The sequence below is a fragment of the Leptosomus discolor genome, chromosome 1, assembly GCF_034619465.1.
Source record: "Leptosomus discolor isolate bLepDis1 chromosome 1, bLepDis1.hap2, whole genome shotgun sequence".
NCBI lineage: Eukaryota > Metazoa > Chordata > Aves > Leptosomiformes > Leptosomidae > Leptosomus > Leptosomus discolor.
In genome coordinates this window covers 151,548,730-151,565,040 of record NC_141391.1, presented here as the reverse complement: position 1 = coordinate 151,565,040, position 16,311 = coordinate 151,548,730, and the positions used below count along the sequence as shown (strand labels likewise).

General features: G+C 49.5%; 1 protein-coding gene across 1 annotated transcript in view; it reads left to right on the top strand.

Annotated features, from left to right (window-relative positions):
• Positions 1-3,199: 3,199 nt before the first annotated feature.
• Positions 3,200-16,311, top strand: part of B4GALNT3 (beta-1,4-N-acetyl-galactosaminyltransferase 3) — a 68,845-nt gene continuing 55,733 nt past the window's right edge. Inside the window, exon 1 of the mRNA XM_086461277.1 lies at positions 3,200-3,341. Coding sequence (XP_086317403.1) covers positions 3,200-3,341 — 142 coding nt within the window. The remainder of the gene's footprint in view (positions 3,342-16,311) is intronic.

Here is a 16,311-nt window from a genome sequence, read left to right as displayed (position 1 = left end):
GGATGTTGGCACAGAGCAAAAAGTAATTTACAGAACAGAGAAACAGTTGTTAGATAACTAGAAGCAAAAGCGTAACAAGAAGAGGCAGGGATGCACAGAGACGGAGCTAAAGAGGGGAGCCGGGAGGAACAGGAGATACGCGTCCTTAAGTGCTGCGCTCCTATCAAAGGCTGCTTTTATCACGAGGAAACATAGCCAAAATAGAAAACAAACAAAAGCCCAAACAAAGCGAAAAAATACTCCAGTTGGCTGCTCTGGCAAATACTCAAGTTTCTTTGAAGCGGGTGTTCAGGGTAGGCTAGGAGAGGTGTGTCCTGAAGTGAGCAGTGATCTGTCTGATGTTCAAGGGTGGGCCATCGGGGCAATCGGCAGCATCAGCTCCCTGGGTCACCTCAGTGTGACACAGACCCTATTCTTGCATCACCCACTGCCAGCTCGCTTGCTGTTTCTATCCTTAGAGGGGCTGTATCGCACCCAGTGAAGATGAGAGGTGTGGAGGCCTGGGCACAGGCTTGTGTGACTTGGGACACCTGAGAAATGGGGAATACAAGACTGCTGGTAGGCTTGGGATAAAGACATTTGTGTGAGGTGGTTTTAAACCATTACTGTAAGTGGTAATCTTATCCTTGGGCATCAGTGCTGTCTGTAATGAATAAGAGGTTCAAAATAAATTACTTTAAGTACAGTGTAGGGCTATTTGGTTTCCTCATTTCACTATTTATTCACATCCAGATTAATCTTGTTCCTTAATATTGTTCTATTGTGACGGTACTGTAACAGATAGACATCAACGTGCCATGCTTGCTTCCTTAAGTTTTTTTTTTGTCCAGAGACAAGAGCTTTTCTATATCTTCATTATAGCATAGTTCTATCAGGAAAAAGATTTGTTTCTTTACAAGTCAACAATACTACTGTTAGCCTATAATTTCACTTTCCCCTCCCCTCCATTTTAGTACCATGTTCACAAGAGAAAAACGTGCTTACTTATTTTAATATTTTAACATGCAACAAAGTTTCAACAAAGCACAGTTTTAATTTTTCAGACTTAAGGTTGTTCATTTAAGAAATGCAGGCAACTTCCTGCTGAGACGACATCATTCAATTCTCGTTCTTTAAATGGTAAATAAAGTTTAATTTAGATCCGTATTTATTACACATTTCTCCTAATATTTTCTCTCTTTTTTTTGAACAAATGTAAAAGACTTGGTTTATTTCTCTCATGCTGAGAAAAAACCCAAACCAACACGCTGCCAAAAAAAAGGTCAACAGTGAGTGCTGTAGTCTTATAGGAGATTTCAGCCTTGCGAAGATTAAACTGGCACACAGCATCAAGCTTTGAGGCTTATGGGTGCTGGTGGTGGCTGGGTGTTGGCAGCCCTTGCCGTTTGCAGCGGGGGAAGTAGCACCATGGTTCAAGCCTGGATCGGTGCCTCATGCACCTGCAGCCTCCAGCAAGGTAGGCAGGAGGAATGCAAGTGTTGCGTCCTCGAAAGCTGCACAATGGACCTTGCCCTGGGGAGGCAGGGGAGCCCAAGGGAAGAGCCGCTCACCGGCCTCCCCCCTTCCGCAGGATTTGCTTCCATCTTGAGAAACATCATGTCTTTCCTCTTCCACGATGAGGTATAAAACTCTCTGGATGCACTTTCCCAAAAGAAGAGAAATCTCTCCAACAGAGACCTGAAGGGAGATGGCTCTCAAATCTTTGTGAGACACTCAGAAAAAGGAAACCTGTCATCTGTCTGTCCATCCCAATGTGTGACAGCGAATAGCAGGGTCTCCAGGTGCTGCCTGGACACTGGGAACACAGTGCTCAGCACTTGATGCCAGGGACTACAGACACTGGTTCTGCCCTGAACCTGCGCAACACTTGGGATGCCAGCACCCTGCCAATATCAGCCTGTCCCTGCTGGGACCCACACCACTCTCCACGGCCCTCCATGGCATTTAAAAGGCCTTTGGCACATTTTCTAAGGCTAAATAATGGCAAGCGTCCTTTTGAGCAGCCTCCTGCTTCAGAAGGCTGCTGTGAAAGGAAGCTGGACCCTCAAAAAAAAGTCTATCACCGTTGCATGCATATTAACAATTAACCTCAGCCTGAGGGTTTCTCTTCATGGTTGCACACAGCACAGGAGCTGCATCTGTGCAGCAGCAGCTCGGTGAAGGGAAACGGTGCCAATGACCCAACACCCACACCGTACACTTTTGGAAAGAGGTTATTCTGGGCTAGCTCCCCAGCTGGATGCATTACATGCATCCCAGACAGCATCTTCCAGTTTAGTTTCACCCAGGAGGAATCCAGTTTGCATCCTCCAAGACCGCTTGGCGATGTGAACCGAACCAACAACATGCCGGGGGGTGGGTGGGCGGCGGCAGCTGAGAGAGTCACTTCAAAACTGTGCTTGAGCTGTGGAATGAAATGTGAAGCAAAGCCAAGGAAGGTCCTGGTTTTCATGGGGGCCTCCGGCGTCCTTCCCCTGATGGGTCTGGGCAGTGTAACATTGCAGCTAGTCAGCTGCTTCGGAAAGCAAATTTGGAGACTTTATGAGCCCTGTTCCTCCTGACTGAGGAGCAAAGCACTTTGAAGTAAATACACTTGCTGCACCAGGTGAAAGGCACTTTAAAATGGATTCAGCTGTGCTTTAACTGTCCGAGTTTGAATCGCCCCGCTCTCCTCCTGCTTCCCTCCCCGCAGAGGAGTTATCACCCCCCGTCCTCTCGCCGGAAAGATCCACCAACGCTTCCACCGGCACGAAAACCTGCTCCGAGGAGGATTCAGAGCCGGGGGTGTCTGCTCGCCTCCCCCGCCACCGAAGCAGCTTTCCTGCCGCCCCGGTGGGAGCGCAGCCCTCTGGCAGCGCTCACCCCGCCGGACCCCCGCCGCCCGGGACGGGACGGGACGGTTCCGGTCCCGGCGCCCGCCAGCCCCTAGAGCGGGCGGGGGTACGATGGCGGGGTCAGCCCCACCGCCGCGGAGCCCCCCGCTCGGTCCCCGCGGGGCGGAGGCAGGTGCGGGGGGCGGTGGCAGAGCCCGGCCGGGAGCTGCCCCCGCGGGGGCGCGGCGCCGCCCCGCACCTGGGCCCGCCCCGCGGAGGAGGGGGGGTCCGGGGCAGCGGCGCTGTGCCGTGCCGGTGCGGCGCGGCGGCGGCGGGAGCATGGCCCGGGGCGGCGGCGGCGGCAGCCGGGCGCCCTGAGCGGCGCCATGCGGGGCCGGCTGCTGGCGCGGCTGCGGCGGCGGCGGCTGCTGCGGCCGCTGCTGGCCCTGGGCGCGCTCGCCCTGGGGCTCTGGGCCGCTTACCTGGAGCTGGTGCCGGCGGCCGGCGGCGGGGCTCCCCCGGACCGCAGTGAGTTACCCCGCGGGGCGCCACGGCAGGGGAAGGCGGGGTTGGGGGGGGGGGTGTCCCGTGCCTCGCAGCCTGGTGCGGTCCCGGGCGCTCCGTGCCTCTCGGGAGCCCGGTGCCGTTCCCCCATTTCCAGGCCGGCCGGGGACGAGGGGGTAAGCGCTGCTCGCTGCTGCGGCGAGCGGGGAGCCGCTGCCTGGGGAGCCCTCGGGGGCGGAGGTGGGGTTTGTCCGCTGGAGAGGAGATGGGTGCCGGGGGTTTTCGCTTCTCGGCTTCTGGCCTGTCGGCTCTCACCCTCCTTTCTGTCAGGAGACTTGTCAAAATGGGACCTTGCTGGAATTGTGGAGCCCGGAGACAGGGCTTTGAGGCGGCTCTTGTTCTCAGTGCTCTGGTGCTAACCTGGAAGGCAGCAAAGATGCTTTGAATATTGCTTTGATGAGAGAAGAAGTGTATGCAAAGGAGGAGGGAATGCATACCCTGGAGATGTGCACCGCTCGCCTAGTAATAGGTTCGCTTTGTGCAAACTCTTAGGAGTACAGCAGGGCTGGTACTAAGTGCAGTTAACTGTTTTCCTCTACTCCGGAAAAAAAAAGAGCTATTTCTATCACTGTCGTGTGGGGTTTTATGCTTCTCTTCTTTTTTACAGTTACAAGAAAGTTTTGAGTGGCCCAGGCTTTTGTAAAAGCCTATGGTATTGTTGCTGCTGTTTTTAAAATAATACCAGTGCTTGGTGCCAATCTGATAGTGGTTTTTCAAATACATGTGAGCATTTAACTATTAATACTTTTCAGCATCTTGGTCCCCTCATTACACATTATAAAAGCCCTGATTCTTGCTCCCATGAGTTGGGCTTGATTTCAGTCTTAAAGCTTTAGACTGTGGCTGTGTAAGGAGCTCCATGAATGTCAACTCCCACACAGTCCATTACAGGACTTCAGCATGTCCATTTGTTCCGTATTATACGTGATGTTAAGGCTAAAAACACGTATTTATTGTTCCAACAGCGTAAGAGATCTGATTTCTTTGGCCAGGATAAATCCTCTAGTTATAATCTGCTTTTTATGCCTGGTGGAATTAGTTGAGACATGAGAAGATGGGTTGCACTACGAGTTTGCTTTGTGTTATATCTTTCATGCAATCTAGCCAAGCCTCTTACTGTGCACCACCTTGCCAATACCCCCCAAAGATCCTTGGAGAAGACTCTAGAGGTATGTAGAGGCCTTGTGCAGTGCAGCAAGGGAGAAAACAAACCACTTGGAGCTATTTAAAAAAGTGGTTATAAGGAGAGAAGGGCTGAGTCAGGTGTTTGGAGCCGTGCAGCTGATGGTCCTTTTGCTGCCAGCAATGCAAAGGGAGAGGGAGGGGGTGGGAGAAACGGGCAGAGAGCGTGAGGATGGAAGAGATGCACAGGAGCAAACAACTTTTCTATGAATTGGGTTCTTCCTCTTTGCTTTAGACGGGGTTACTTTTACATCTCTCTTATAAAAGTCATTCTGTTCTAAGACTAAAACTGGAAACAGTGACATGACTGTGGTCGCTACCAACTAAAACAGAAGATGAGGAAAATTCATTCTGTTATATTAAAGTTCAATTATATAAAAGTCCAGATTCTCCTAAGTCCACCAGGGATGTTGCTGCTCATTGCATGCAGAAGCCATTTAAATGCTGCTGGAAAGGGTGGGAGGGTGGAACCCTCTGGCAGGCAGCTCCTCACGTCTCTGTAGCACCACGGAGGGAGAGTAGCTGTGCCCAGAGAGCCTAGGCTCTGCGGGTGCGCTGGGTGCTTGGCATCATGTTTTCCTGGCCTTGTGGCCAGGGTCCTGAAACCTGCTAACATGAGGAAGGTTAATTTGTGACCCTCCCCACCCTTCCTCTTGCCCTAGTACCTCTACAAGCCTGTTTTGTTTTAAGAGAATTCAGGAGTTGGCGTGAAAGACAAATAGTAATTGTTTTCTTTTGGCTGTTAAAACTAAGTAATGTTTTCTTCTCTGGGGACTGGGGCGGCTGCATTTGTGACTCCATGTGGTGACTCTTTCCAGAGGTCCCAGGGAGCTGGTGTAGGAGGGACTGGCTCTCAGAGCAATTAATACTTTTCCTCTCTCATTTCTGCATTGTTTTCCGTCACATATCCCAGGTGGGAACCGTACTGTAAGTCACACCTGGGACTAACCAAGAGCTACCAACTCAACTTATCTGATGCAACAGCCTCCCCAGTTATTAATGATAAAGTACAAAGGCTGTTTATTGGGTAATTTTTCTGGGCAAAAGGCTAAGAGGCTTTCTTCATTGGGGCCAGAAAGCTGAAGAGCTGCTGGGCTTGGAAGGAGATCTGCAGGACATCGCTGTTTCCATCTCCTATGTCTGTAACAGAGTTTCTTCTTGCCTCCCTAAAAGGCATTGCAGAACAGCCTGTGTATGGACAGCCAAGTATGTTTTCTCTTTGCAGAGAGGTGAGCCCTCTTCTTGCAAGGCTGTAAGGAGTCACAGAAAATATTCCCTTTCCTCTCAGCCATGCATGGGATGGAGCACATGCCACTCCTGTTCCCGACTCAGCACCTTAGATCAAGTCTTTGGGCATGGTGGATCCTGCCCAGCTTTATGCTCCTCTCCTCTTCTTCCCCCACCAGATCACTGTGTGGTGGAGAAAGCAAATGTTGGATGGCCTGGGTGTGCACATTTGAGTAGGTGGTGCATAAAAATTGAGGCCCTGACTGTCCTCCCTTGGTGTATGTGCAGCTCTGCAATGCAACAAAGTTAAGCATATAAATAAGTTTGGATGAGAAAGAATAAAGGGCCTAGAAGAATGTGCTGTAATCATCAGTACCCATTGGCTTTCAGTGGTGCTGCTTCGCCATATGCTGGGAGAAGCTCTGGCTGTGAGGTGGCTCTGGCCGTGAGGTTCCTTTTGCTGTAACATTAAAGTCAAGGGTTGAGGGACCAGCCTGAGGTGCAGAATTCGTGTGCAGTATACCCCATGGTTTGGGATTCATACGTACTGAAGTTGATCTGGGCCCTTTTCTAGCTGTCAGGGAGGTTTGGGATGGGCTGGACAGGGACGGATGATAGTATGGGCTCTCATGAATAATAGCTTTCCTTTGAAGGTGATGTTGAAATAAACAGTTGGTCTGGTCAAAAAAATGTTTTTTTCTTGTAATATGACTGCATCAAGGTATTCCTACATATTCTTTCCAGGGAGCCTTGTTGGCAGGACTGTTGTGTTTCATGGGCAGGAGGGTATTTCTGTTCCTGTACTTGTTGTGGGGCTTGCCTCTGCCTTTCCTCCTCCTGCCTGCCTGCCTTTCCTCCTCCTGCCTGCCTGCCTTTCCTCCTCCTGCCTGCCTGCCTTTCCTCCTCCTGCCTGCCTGCCTTTCCTCCTCCTGCCTGCCTGCCTTTCCTCCTCCTGCCTGCCTGCCTTTCCTCCTCCTGCCTGCCTGCCTTTCCTCCTCCTGCCTGCCTGCCTTTCCTCCTCCTGCCTGCCTGCCTTTCCTCCTCCTGCCTGCCTGCCTTTCCTCCTCCTGCCTGCCTGCCTTTCCTCCTCCTGCCTGCCTGCCTTTCCTCCTCCTGCCTGCCTGCCTTTCCTCCTCCTGCCTGCCTGCCTTTCCTCCTCCTGCCTGCCTGCCTTTCCTCCTCCTGCCTGCCTGCCTTTCCTCCTCCTGCCTGCCTGCCTTTCCTCCTCCTGCCTGCCTGCCTTTCCTCCTCCTGCCTGCCTGCCTTTCCTCCTCCTGCCTGCCTGCCTTTCCTCCTCCTGCATTTGGCTGGTCTGCTGCCCAATAGGTATTTATAGGAACCTTAAATATGTTTACAGCTGAGTGAAGAAAAACAAGCAGGCTGATGTGAGTCGAAGATGGGCACAACTCTCCTCACGTGAAATGTGGCTTGTTGTCGTCCAAAACAAGTTCTAACAGGCAGGACGCTGCCTCCCTGCCAAGAAACCTAAGGAGCTGGAGACAGTCTGTTTACTCCCGCTGCTGACGGGCACTAACCTCTCTGGAGTGGACTCTCCAGTGGAAATGTTTTTCTCATCTTTGCTAGCTGCTGCACAGCACACTTCGCTCCTGCAAGTGAACGCTGGAAAGGGAAACTTCCTTATTTCAAGGGTGAATGAGGTGTTGGGGAGGGAAAAAATACCAGTAAAGCACAGAGCACCCCACCTTCACTGCTCCAGTGCTGTTGGCTGGTCAGCATGCCCGGAAGGTGCAAGGGCAGGGACAGGTCTTCCTTGGGGAAGACCCCCTACCCCAAGACACTGCCTCTTCCCAGAGTTGCTGCAATGCTCCATTTGGATGGAAACGCTGCTGGGTGGAGGACCTCCTCCTGCTGCTTCTGTTTTTCTCTTCTGTGCCCAGCAGTGCCTCATCTTGCCCGCCCATGCAGAAAGGTATGACTCTGAGGGAGCAAGGCTGGCATCAGCGAGCTGTTCCTGCAGGCGAGGAGGATGTGCAACGACCCCCCTTTGCTTTAAAACCTTGTGTCAACATAGTAAAAGCGAATCCCAGTCCCTGAAGAAACTTGGAGGTGAGGTCATTCTCAGCCATGGCTGTGCAGACTCCATTTTTTTCTGCTGCAAAGACCATGGTATCTTGGGAGACTGTAAATCACTTGCACTGATTTCCTCCGTTGCAGGTGTGAGCATCACACTGAGCCAGGCACAAGCAGGGTGTGCAGGATTAGACTGGATTGCTGGGAGGTGCAGCTTGTAGGAGCAAGGGATCGGGGGGCCCTTCTTTAACTGGCCTCTTCTGGCTGCTTCAACCTAGCCCTGTTCCTCCACATTTTATTGTTGCGTGTAATAACACCGTGTGTTATCTTTCTGTCTTGGATTGTGACAAGTGGTTTCTGTCTCACTTCTAATGTCTCAGACTGCTGCTTTTCTAACTTAGTAGCGTGCAGTCCTGCTCTCTGCAGTGGGACGTAGGAGGGGTTCAGAAGAAACCATGGAGATGTGCAAATAAAAAAAGTCCTTATGGCAAGACTTCCACCTCCCCAGTATGTGCATTTTTAGCATCCCTTTCCTTTCCCAGAAAATTGGTTCTTAACCCCTGACCATGGTGAGCTGTCTGATCTTCATACATCCAGGCTACTATAAAGTAGCACGAGTTGCTTAAAAACTGACCAAAGCGTTGGTGTGAATGGGCAGGTGCAAGTGTTTGTATGAGGAAAAGTAGCCAGCAAAAAGCTGAAGTTGCTCATTTAATGTAATGCCTCGACTTCCTTCTCTAGCCTCCCTGTCCAGGCACCCTCAGAAGCACCTATGCATAAGGGTGAGCACACCTACACATGCTGGTTCATTCACATGCACATGGGCTGACTTTTGCAATCGCTCACACGCAAGGTTACTAGCCCGTGCATGCACAGTATCGCTCTTTTGCATAGCTAATGGCACCGAAGGTTACTGGATGCCTGTGGGGAGAGATTGGACCATGTGGTTCTCTGGTGGTGGCTGAAGTATCTATTTCCTCTTTATGGAAACTGTTAACCCAGGGGAAAAGTTGAACGAGGTATCACCCCCAAAGCACCTCATCCTGACTGAAGAAAAGTATTGGCAGCAGAACATCTATACCGTAAAGTTTCCATATGATATTTCTGTGCTTTTGAAGACACTAGTGAGACCTTCATTCCCAGGGACCTGTGCCAACAGGTCCTGAAAGCACGTTGTGGGCCACTATAGCTGTGGGGAGAAGGATGGGCACTACAGGTGGGGCAGATTTTTTTACTTCCAGGTGGTCAGTTCAGTCTCCCTCGGGGATGATCGGAAGTGCTGTCACAATATGCTCTGCAGTGGTGTACGTAAAGCGAGTCAACATCCTCAGGCCCATATTCACAGCACAGACTGCTGTCACAAATGTGATGGAGAAGCCAGGGCCATGGAGACCGATTTGGATCTAGCTTGGTTGTGAGATTCATTGACAGAGCAGCCAGGGGATGCCTGGTCCTCATGCTAGCTATGCCATACTTGTCCTGGGCCAGTGTATCCTTTCACTGCTGCTGGGGCATGTACTGCAGCTAATTTGTGAACCTGGCTTTTTCACCTCTTGACTTGAGTCAGGTAAGGATTTAACTCTTAAATAACCTTTTTGTGGAGTGGCACCAAGCACCTGGGTCCCTGTGCACTGAGTGAGAGTTGCGAGTGTTTGTTTTCTTGGAACCTGGCCCAAGTTTATCTGGCCCCAGAAGATCCTCAATCATTTGCTAAGATTACATGTTATCATTATAAATAAACTCTTGCGCCAGCCCTTTATGTACACGTCACCCGTGACAGATTTGTGTAGTAGTCTGCCAACCCAGCATGTATTCCTCCACAACACCTTCCTGTCTTGAGTCAGACTGCATTCAGATGACAGATCTCACAGAGTAGTGCCCTCCTGTGCGTCTCTGAGCTGTGGGGTTGGCAGAGGAATGCTATTGTCTTTTGGAGGTGCCTTTCTGCATATGGTATAGTAACGTTAAGGCTCTGACTTTTCTTGCCTGCAAGTTCAGGCAGATGTGAAGGAAGAGTGGAGCTGGGAGAGATGATGGACATAATCTTTCATCTGGTGGTTTGGAATTACTGATGTCTGCAATTATGGTAAAAGGCAGGATGTTTTCCTGAAGACAGAGGTTGCCTTGTAGGTTGTGGCAGTGGGGAACAGAGTGATGATGAGGTTCTTTTCTCCAGTGCTTACAACAATAGCCTCAATAATTGATTTGGTTATGTTTTGCTGTACTTTGAGCTTCCCTTTCCTATTCTTGCTGTGCATTGATCATAGAATCATAGAATGGTTTGGGTTGGAAAGGACCTTATAGATCATCTAGTTCCAACCCTCCTGCCATCAGCAGGGTCACCTTCCACTAGATCAGGTTGCTCAAAGCCCCATCCAGCCTGGCTGTGGACACTTCCAGGGAGGGGGCAGCCACAGCTTCTCTGGGCAACTTGTTCCAGTGTCTCACCACCCTTATATTGAAGATTTTTCCCAGGATATCTGACATGAGAAGAAGAGTTGGTACAGCCCAGTTTATAGGAGCATTTCATAGTTCAACTGTAAGCCAAAAAACATGTTTGGTTTCTGTGCTCCATTTGGTTTGCTGCCTCATCCAACCTGGCCATGGACACTTCCAGGGAGGGGGTATCCACAGCCTCTCTGGACAACCTGTGTCAGTGTCTCACCACCCTCATAGTGAAGAATTTCTTCCTTACATCTAATCTAAATCTACCCTTCTTCAGTTTAAAGCCATTACCCCTTGTCATATCACTACATGCCCTCGTAAAAAGTCCCTCTCTAGCTTTCTTGTAGGCTCCCTTTAAGTACTGGAAGGGCGCTATAAGGTCTCTGTGGAGCCTTCTCTTCTCCAGGCTGAACAAGCCCAACTCTCTCAGCCTGTCCTCATAGGAGAGGTGCTCCAGCCCACCTTTGTGGCCCTCCTCTGGACTTGCTCCAACAGGTCCACGTCCTTTTTATGCTGGGGGCCCCAGAGCTCCAGGTGGGGCCTCACCAGAGCAGAGGGGCAGAATCACCTCCCTTGACCTGCTGGTCATGCTTCTTTTGATGCAGCCCAGGATACAGTTGGCTTTATGATGTTCCCTTTTCCAGTCACTTCCCAGTTCTGTTGCTTTTTTCAGGCTTGTAGTAATGGCTGAGAAGGGCTTTCCAGAAAAGGAAATAAGCTGTCTTATTTAAATGTGATGTGAGATTTAAGAAAGATCCATGTAATGCATGGGATGGAAACAGATATGAAGCTGGTTCTTAGATCACAGAATCATTCAAGTTGGTAAAGACCTCTGAGGTCATCAAGTCCAACCATCAACCTTACTCTACCAAGTACACCTCTACACCATACCGCCAAGCACCACATCTAAATGACCTTTAAACACATGAAGGGATGGTGACTCAACCACCTCCCTGGGCAGCCCATTCCAATGTCTGACAACCCTTTCAGTGAAAACATTTTTCCTAATGTCTAGCCTAAACCTACCCTGGTGCAGCTTGAGTCTCTTCCCTCTTGTTCTATCATTAATTACCTGTGAGAAGAGATCAGCACCTACCTCTCTACAATGTCCTTTCAGGCAGTTGTAGAGAGCAATAAGGTCTCCCCTCAGCCTCCTTTTCTTGAGACTAAATAGCCCCAGTTCCCTCAGCCACTTTTCATAAGACTTATTCTGTAGACCTTTCACCATCTTTGTTGCCCTTCTCTGCCCTCTCTCCAGCACCTCAATGTCTGTCTTGTATTGAGGTGCCCAAAACTGCACACAGTACTTGAGGTGTGGCCTCACCAATGCTGAGTACAGGGGCACAATCACTTCCCTACTCCTGCTGGCCACACTATTTCTGATACAAGCCAGGATGTCATTGGCTTTTTTGGTCACCTGGGCACACTGCTGGCTCATATTTAACTACTTGTCAATCAGTATCCCCAGGTCCTTTTCTGCCAGGCAGCTTTCCAGCCGCTCTTCCCCAAGCCTGTAGCATTGCATGGGGTTGTTGTGACCCAAGTGCAGGACCCGGCACTTTGCCTTGTTGAAGCTCATACAGTTGGCCTCAGCCCATTGATCTAGGCTGTCCGAGTCCCTCTGTAGAGCCTCCCTACCCTCAAGCAGATCAACACTCCCACCTAACTTGATGTCATCTGCAAACTTACTAAGGGTGCATTCTATCCCTTCCTCAAGATCGTTGATAAATATGTTAAACAGAAGCGGCCCTAGTACTGACCCCTGCAGAACACCACTTGTGACTGGCTGCCAGCTGAATTTAACTCCATTGATCACCGCTTTCTGGGCCCAGCCACCCGGCCAGTGTTTTACCCAGCAGAGCATATACTCATCCAAGCCATGAGCAGCCAATTTCTTCACCAGAATTCCATGGGAAACAGTGTCGAAGGCTTTACAGAGGTTGAAGTAAACCATATCCACAGTCTTTCCTTCATCCATCAGGTTGGTCATCTTGTCATAGAAGAAGATCAAGTTTGTTAAGCAGGACCTGCCTGTCATAAACCCATGCTGACTGGGCCTGATCACCTGGTTGTTCTGTAAATGACTCATGATGGCACTGAAGATGATCTGCTCCATGACCTTCCCTGGCACCGAGGTCAGACTGACAGGTCTGTAATTTCCCTGATCCTCCTTTCGGCCTTTCTTGTAGATGGGTGTTATATTTGCTATTATCCAGTCCACTGGGACCTCCCCAGTTAGCCAGGACTTCTGGTAGGTGATGGAAAGAGGGTGGGTGAGCATATCTGCCAACTCCTTCAGTACTCTTGGTTGTAGCACATCTGTCCCCATAGACTTGTGTGCATCTAAGTGGTGTAGTAGGTCACTGACCCCTTCCTCTTTAATTGTGAAGGCCACATTGCATCATCCATGGGGGTTTTCTTCCTTCATGGTTCCCATCTCTGTAAGCTTGATGATGGTTTCTGATAGTCTAAATATTCTTGGGTTTTTTTTTTTTTGTTCTCAATTGAGCCAAATATGAGCTACTCAGTAATGTAAAAACACTGAGTACAGATCAGATATTTCACTATGGGACCTTCTACAACAGACATGTTTTATCTTTTTGACTTTCTTTTCCAGCTCTCTGGACTGTGAGTATTAGGAACTAGTAGGCTTATATGGAAGCCTGTGTTTCACTGAAGTTGTGTAAATTTATGCACGCTAAGCTAAGCAGTAGTTCATTGTCAGATACTGTTGTATCACATTTACCAGTAAAAACATTTGATCTGCATCATCACCTGTTAGGCTGCAGAATTGCCTTGTAGAGCTCTCTTGCAGTAAGGATAATCTCCATTAATGATATGTGTATTTTTTCCTGCCATTCTAAATAAATCTGTTTCTGCCTTGCTTCAAGAGGCCACTTATTTCCATGTCATTAGTGTGGGCTGTTTAACTTGGCCCGTGTATTTGGTGTTGGCAACTCTGACAGCTTCCTCAGTGCTGCTGTTCATTTGAGCCTAGTTAAGATATCTCCAGCCCTTCTCGTAAATACTTCACTTCCTAAATTAGTTTTATTTATATTTTGTAATGTTATTTTCTGTAAAATTGCAGTAGTCATGTCTGGGTGCTATTAACCCCATCTAAGCTGCAGAATGAAATTTGTAATGGGCTGAGAATATCCTGTCCAGACCACCCTGTACTAATAGTCTCAATTACTGCGGCGGCAGCTCACTCAGCATTAGCTGCCACAGTCCATGTTTTGTTGTAAGCAGGCTGGTTTGGAGGCTTTCATTTGTTTTCAATCAAAAATGCAAAATAAACCAACAGTCTGCCAAAACCTATTAAACCTGACTGAACTATAATTTCCAGAGGTGTACCTTGAAAATAAATTTGTCTGCCTAACATAAATAGTAAATATAAGAAGTCTCATTTTGTTATTGCTATGTCTTGAAAACATCAATGCATGCCTGTTTCAGAGCAGATTTTGTGAACAGTGATTTTGACCCATAGCCTGTACTCTCATACCAATGAGAGGGGGTAGTTGCATCTACTTAGAAAGTCAAAATAACACTGAAGCCAAGGTGTTAAGAATGAATGCACTATTAAAGTCTTTCCTCTTTCCCAGGTCATATGTTGCCCCTTTCTTATTAGGAAAGGAAAAAAAAAAAAAAAGGCAGTGAGAAGGTTTGTCCTTAAAACTAGAGAACAGAGCAAGGGTGAACCTGGGAGTGGAAAGAAACCCCACCACCACCAGGCCCCACGGACCTCCCTTCGTGACTTCCGACAGACTCATCTCATTGTGCCAGTGCAGTGACCCAAGGGAGGCCGGGCTCGATCCTCCCCTCTCCCTTGGGACCACCTCACTGCTTTATGATCTGGGCCCTATAAATGTAGGGATACTGGCAGCTGGTGCACGATTCTCTGAGCATTGAGGCCCTCGGGTTCCAAGGATGATTGAAGAAAGAGGTCCCTCAGCAGCAAGGCGAGTGGCTGCCCACTTTTGCGTAGAAGGCAGATAGGTGGTTGCAGGAGACATGGAGGAAAAGGAGCCAGCGTCGGAGGGGGGATGCCATCAGCCACATGGTAGCAATGGCCATTGCTTATGTGGTTAATGGTGTGGAGCTCATGGATGTGGATCCACCTGAAGATCAAGAAGAACCAATCAAAGTGGATGCATCTCCAGCATGGCTTACCTGGCACCACGACCCTGTGCCAGGGTTCCCCTCCATAACTCCATGGCAGCCGTGTCACAGGAGTGCCTGGCCAGCGCCCTACTGTTGGCCCAGCCTTTGCACTCAGCATTAGCTGAGAGACCCAGCATTAGCTGGGAGGCCCAGCCTCCATGACTGGCCATCCTGGGGGCTTGCCCGTTCCGTCTCCCAGCGTCAACAATTATTTTGTTGATTGCCACAGTTTGTGTGAGCCCTTCTTTCCCATCCCCCACCCTTCCTGAAAGGATGCCTTCTCTTCTGCTCTGAGCCCCAAGAAAAGGGGGTGAGACAACCTGCCTTCCACCAGGCTGCTGCTCTGGGATGATAGGAGGAATCCCTTGGAGGAAGACAGAGGTCCCTGGGGCCTGGAGGTGGGTTTTCTTCAGTCTGGTGAGAAGGCTGCCCAATGGGTGGTTGAAGATGAAGCCAGACCCTCTGTGGCGGTGCCCAAAGAATAGCAACAGATCAAACAAAGAAGTTAGAGGGACGGCTGTTCCTGTGGAGAAGCGGGAGACTGCAGTTCTGCTGGGAAGAAGTGGTGGCCTTTGGCATTAAGGTCTCTTCTAGCTGCTTCATTAGGAGTTCTTTTCAAGATTGGCTACAAACAATTAAAAAAACAACAATAAAACAAGAGAAAGAACAGTAAAAATGCTGTCCTCCTCTCTTACTTGGTACTTTGGTGACTCATCTGGACCACTCTGTTCCCTCCTGGTTTCCCTAGTCCAGCAAGAACACTGGGGTGTGGGGTGTGGGCCCAGACCAGGGCCTTCAAGGTGGTGAGAGGCCAGGGCACACGAGGGCAGGCGGAGGGAACAGCCTCTGGTCGTGAGGGTGGTGAGACACTGGAACAGGTTGCCTAGAGAACTTGTGGGTGCTCCATCCCTGGAAACATTCAAAGCAACCTTGGATGGGGCTTTGAGCAACTTGGCTTAGTAAAAGATGTCCCTGGCCACGGCAGGGGTGTTGGACTAGGTGATCTTTAAGGTCCCTTCCCACCCAAACCATTCTATGAGTTTATGAGACAGGCAATGGTGTAACATGCTGCTGCGCTTGGTTCCACTGCATTTTTGTGGCCTGTGCTAGTAAGTGTCTGCAATTGCCATCTCTTAGGCTTATATTCAGTTTGTAAAACAGGCTTGTACAGCAAAACCAAGCGATGGATCAGCTGTGGATCACTGAATTATTGCTTATTCTCAAAACACTAAGCCTGCATCATTTCTTAGTTTCTTGGCTGAAACTCAAGCTCTGTGCCTGTAGGATGCTTTAGCTCTGAAGGATGTTTTTTCAAGCATTTCTAATTTGTCTGATATAATTCACTATTCCAAGAATCATTGTGTCCCTTCCTGCTGATTTTGAGACAGGCACCCTGACAGCAGCCTCGGCATTACTGTTGCCAAATGCTTTACCTTTCAATTTTTATTTTTCTTTGTACCGCATAGGTTATGTAGACCCTTTTGCTTACACCCAGCATGTGTAGCTTTTCCCAAGCCTTGGGTGATGATCATCTAGGACTGTCCCCCTGCCCTGAGTAAACATCTGCATGGATCTAAGTTCATGGGGGTCCTAGAAAGAGCTTCAGTGCCAAACGGCCCAAATGGTGATCTGTGGAAAAAGGTTTTGCCAAGTTGACGCTTGGTTTGTCTCCACGCGCTGGCCAGGTCCCCCAGCTGCGAGCATCTCAAGCACCAGAAATGGTTTGCTGTCAGCCATTGTTCTCCTCTCCCCTTGTAGACAGTGGCAAAGCCCTTTTTATAAATATATTTAATTCTTCAGGGCCTAAGCAATCAGGTTTGTGGCAGGAGGAGCATGGTGGGGGTTGCTTCATCACCTCTTTCTGCTCAAGTGCCTGGGCTGCTCCAGC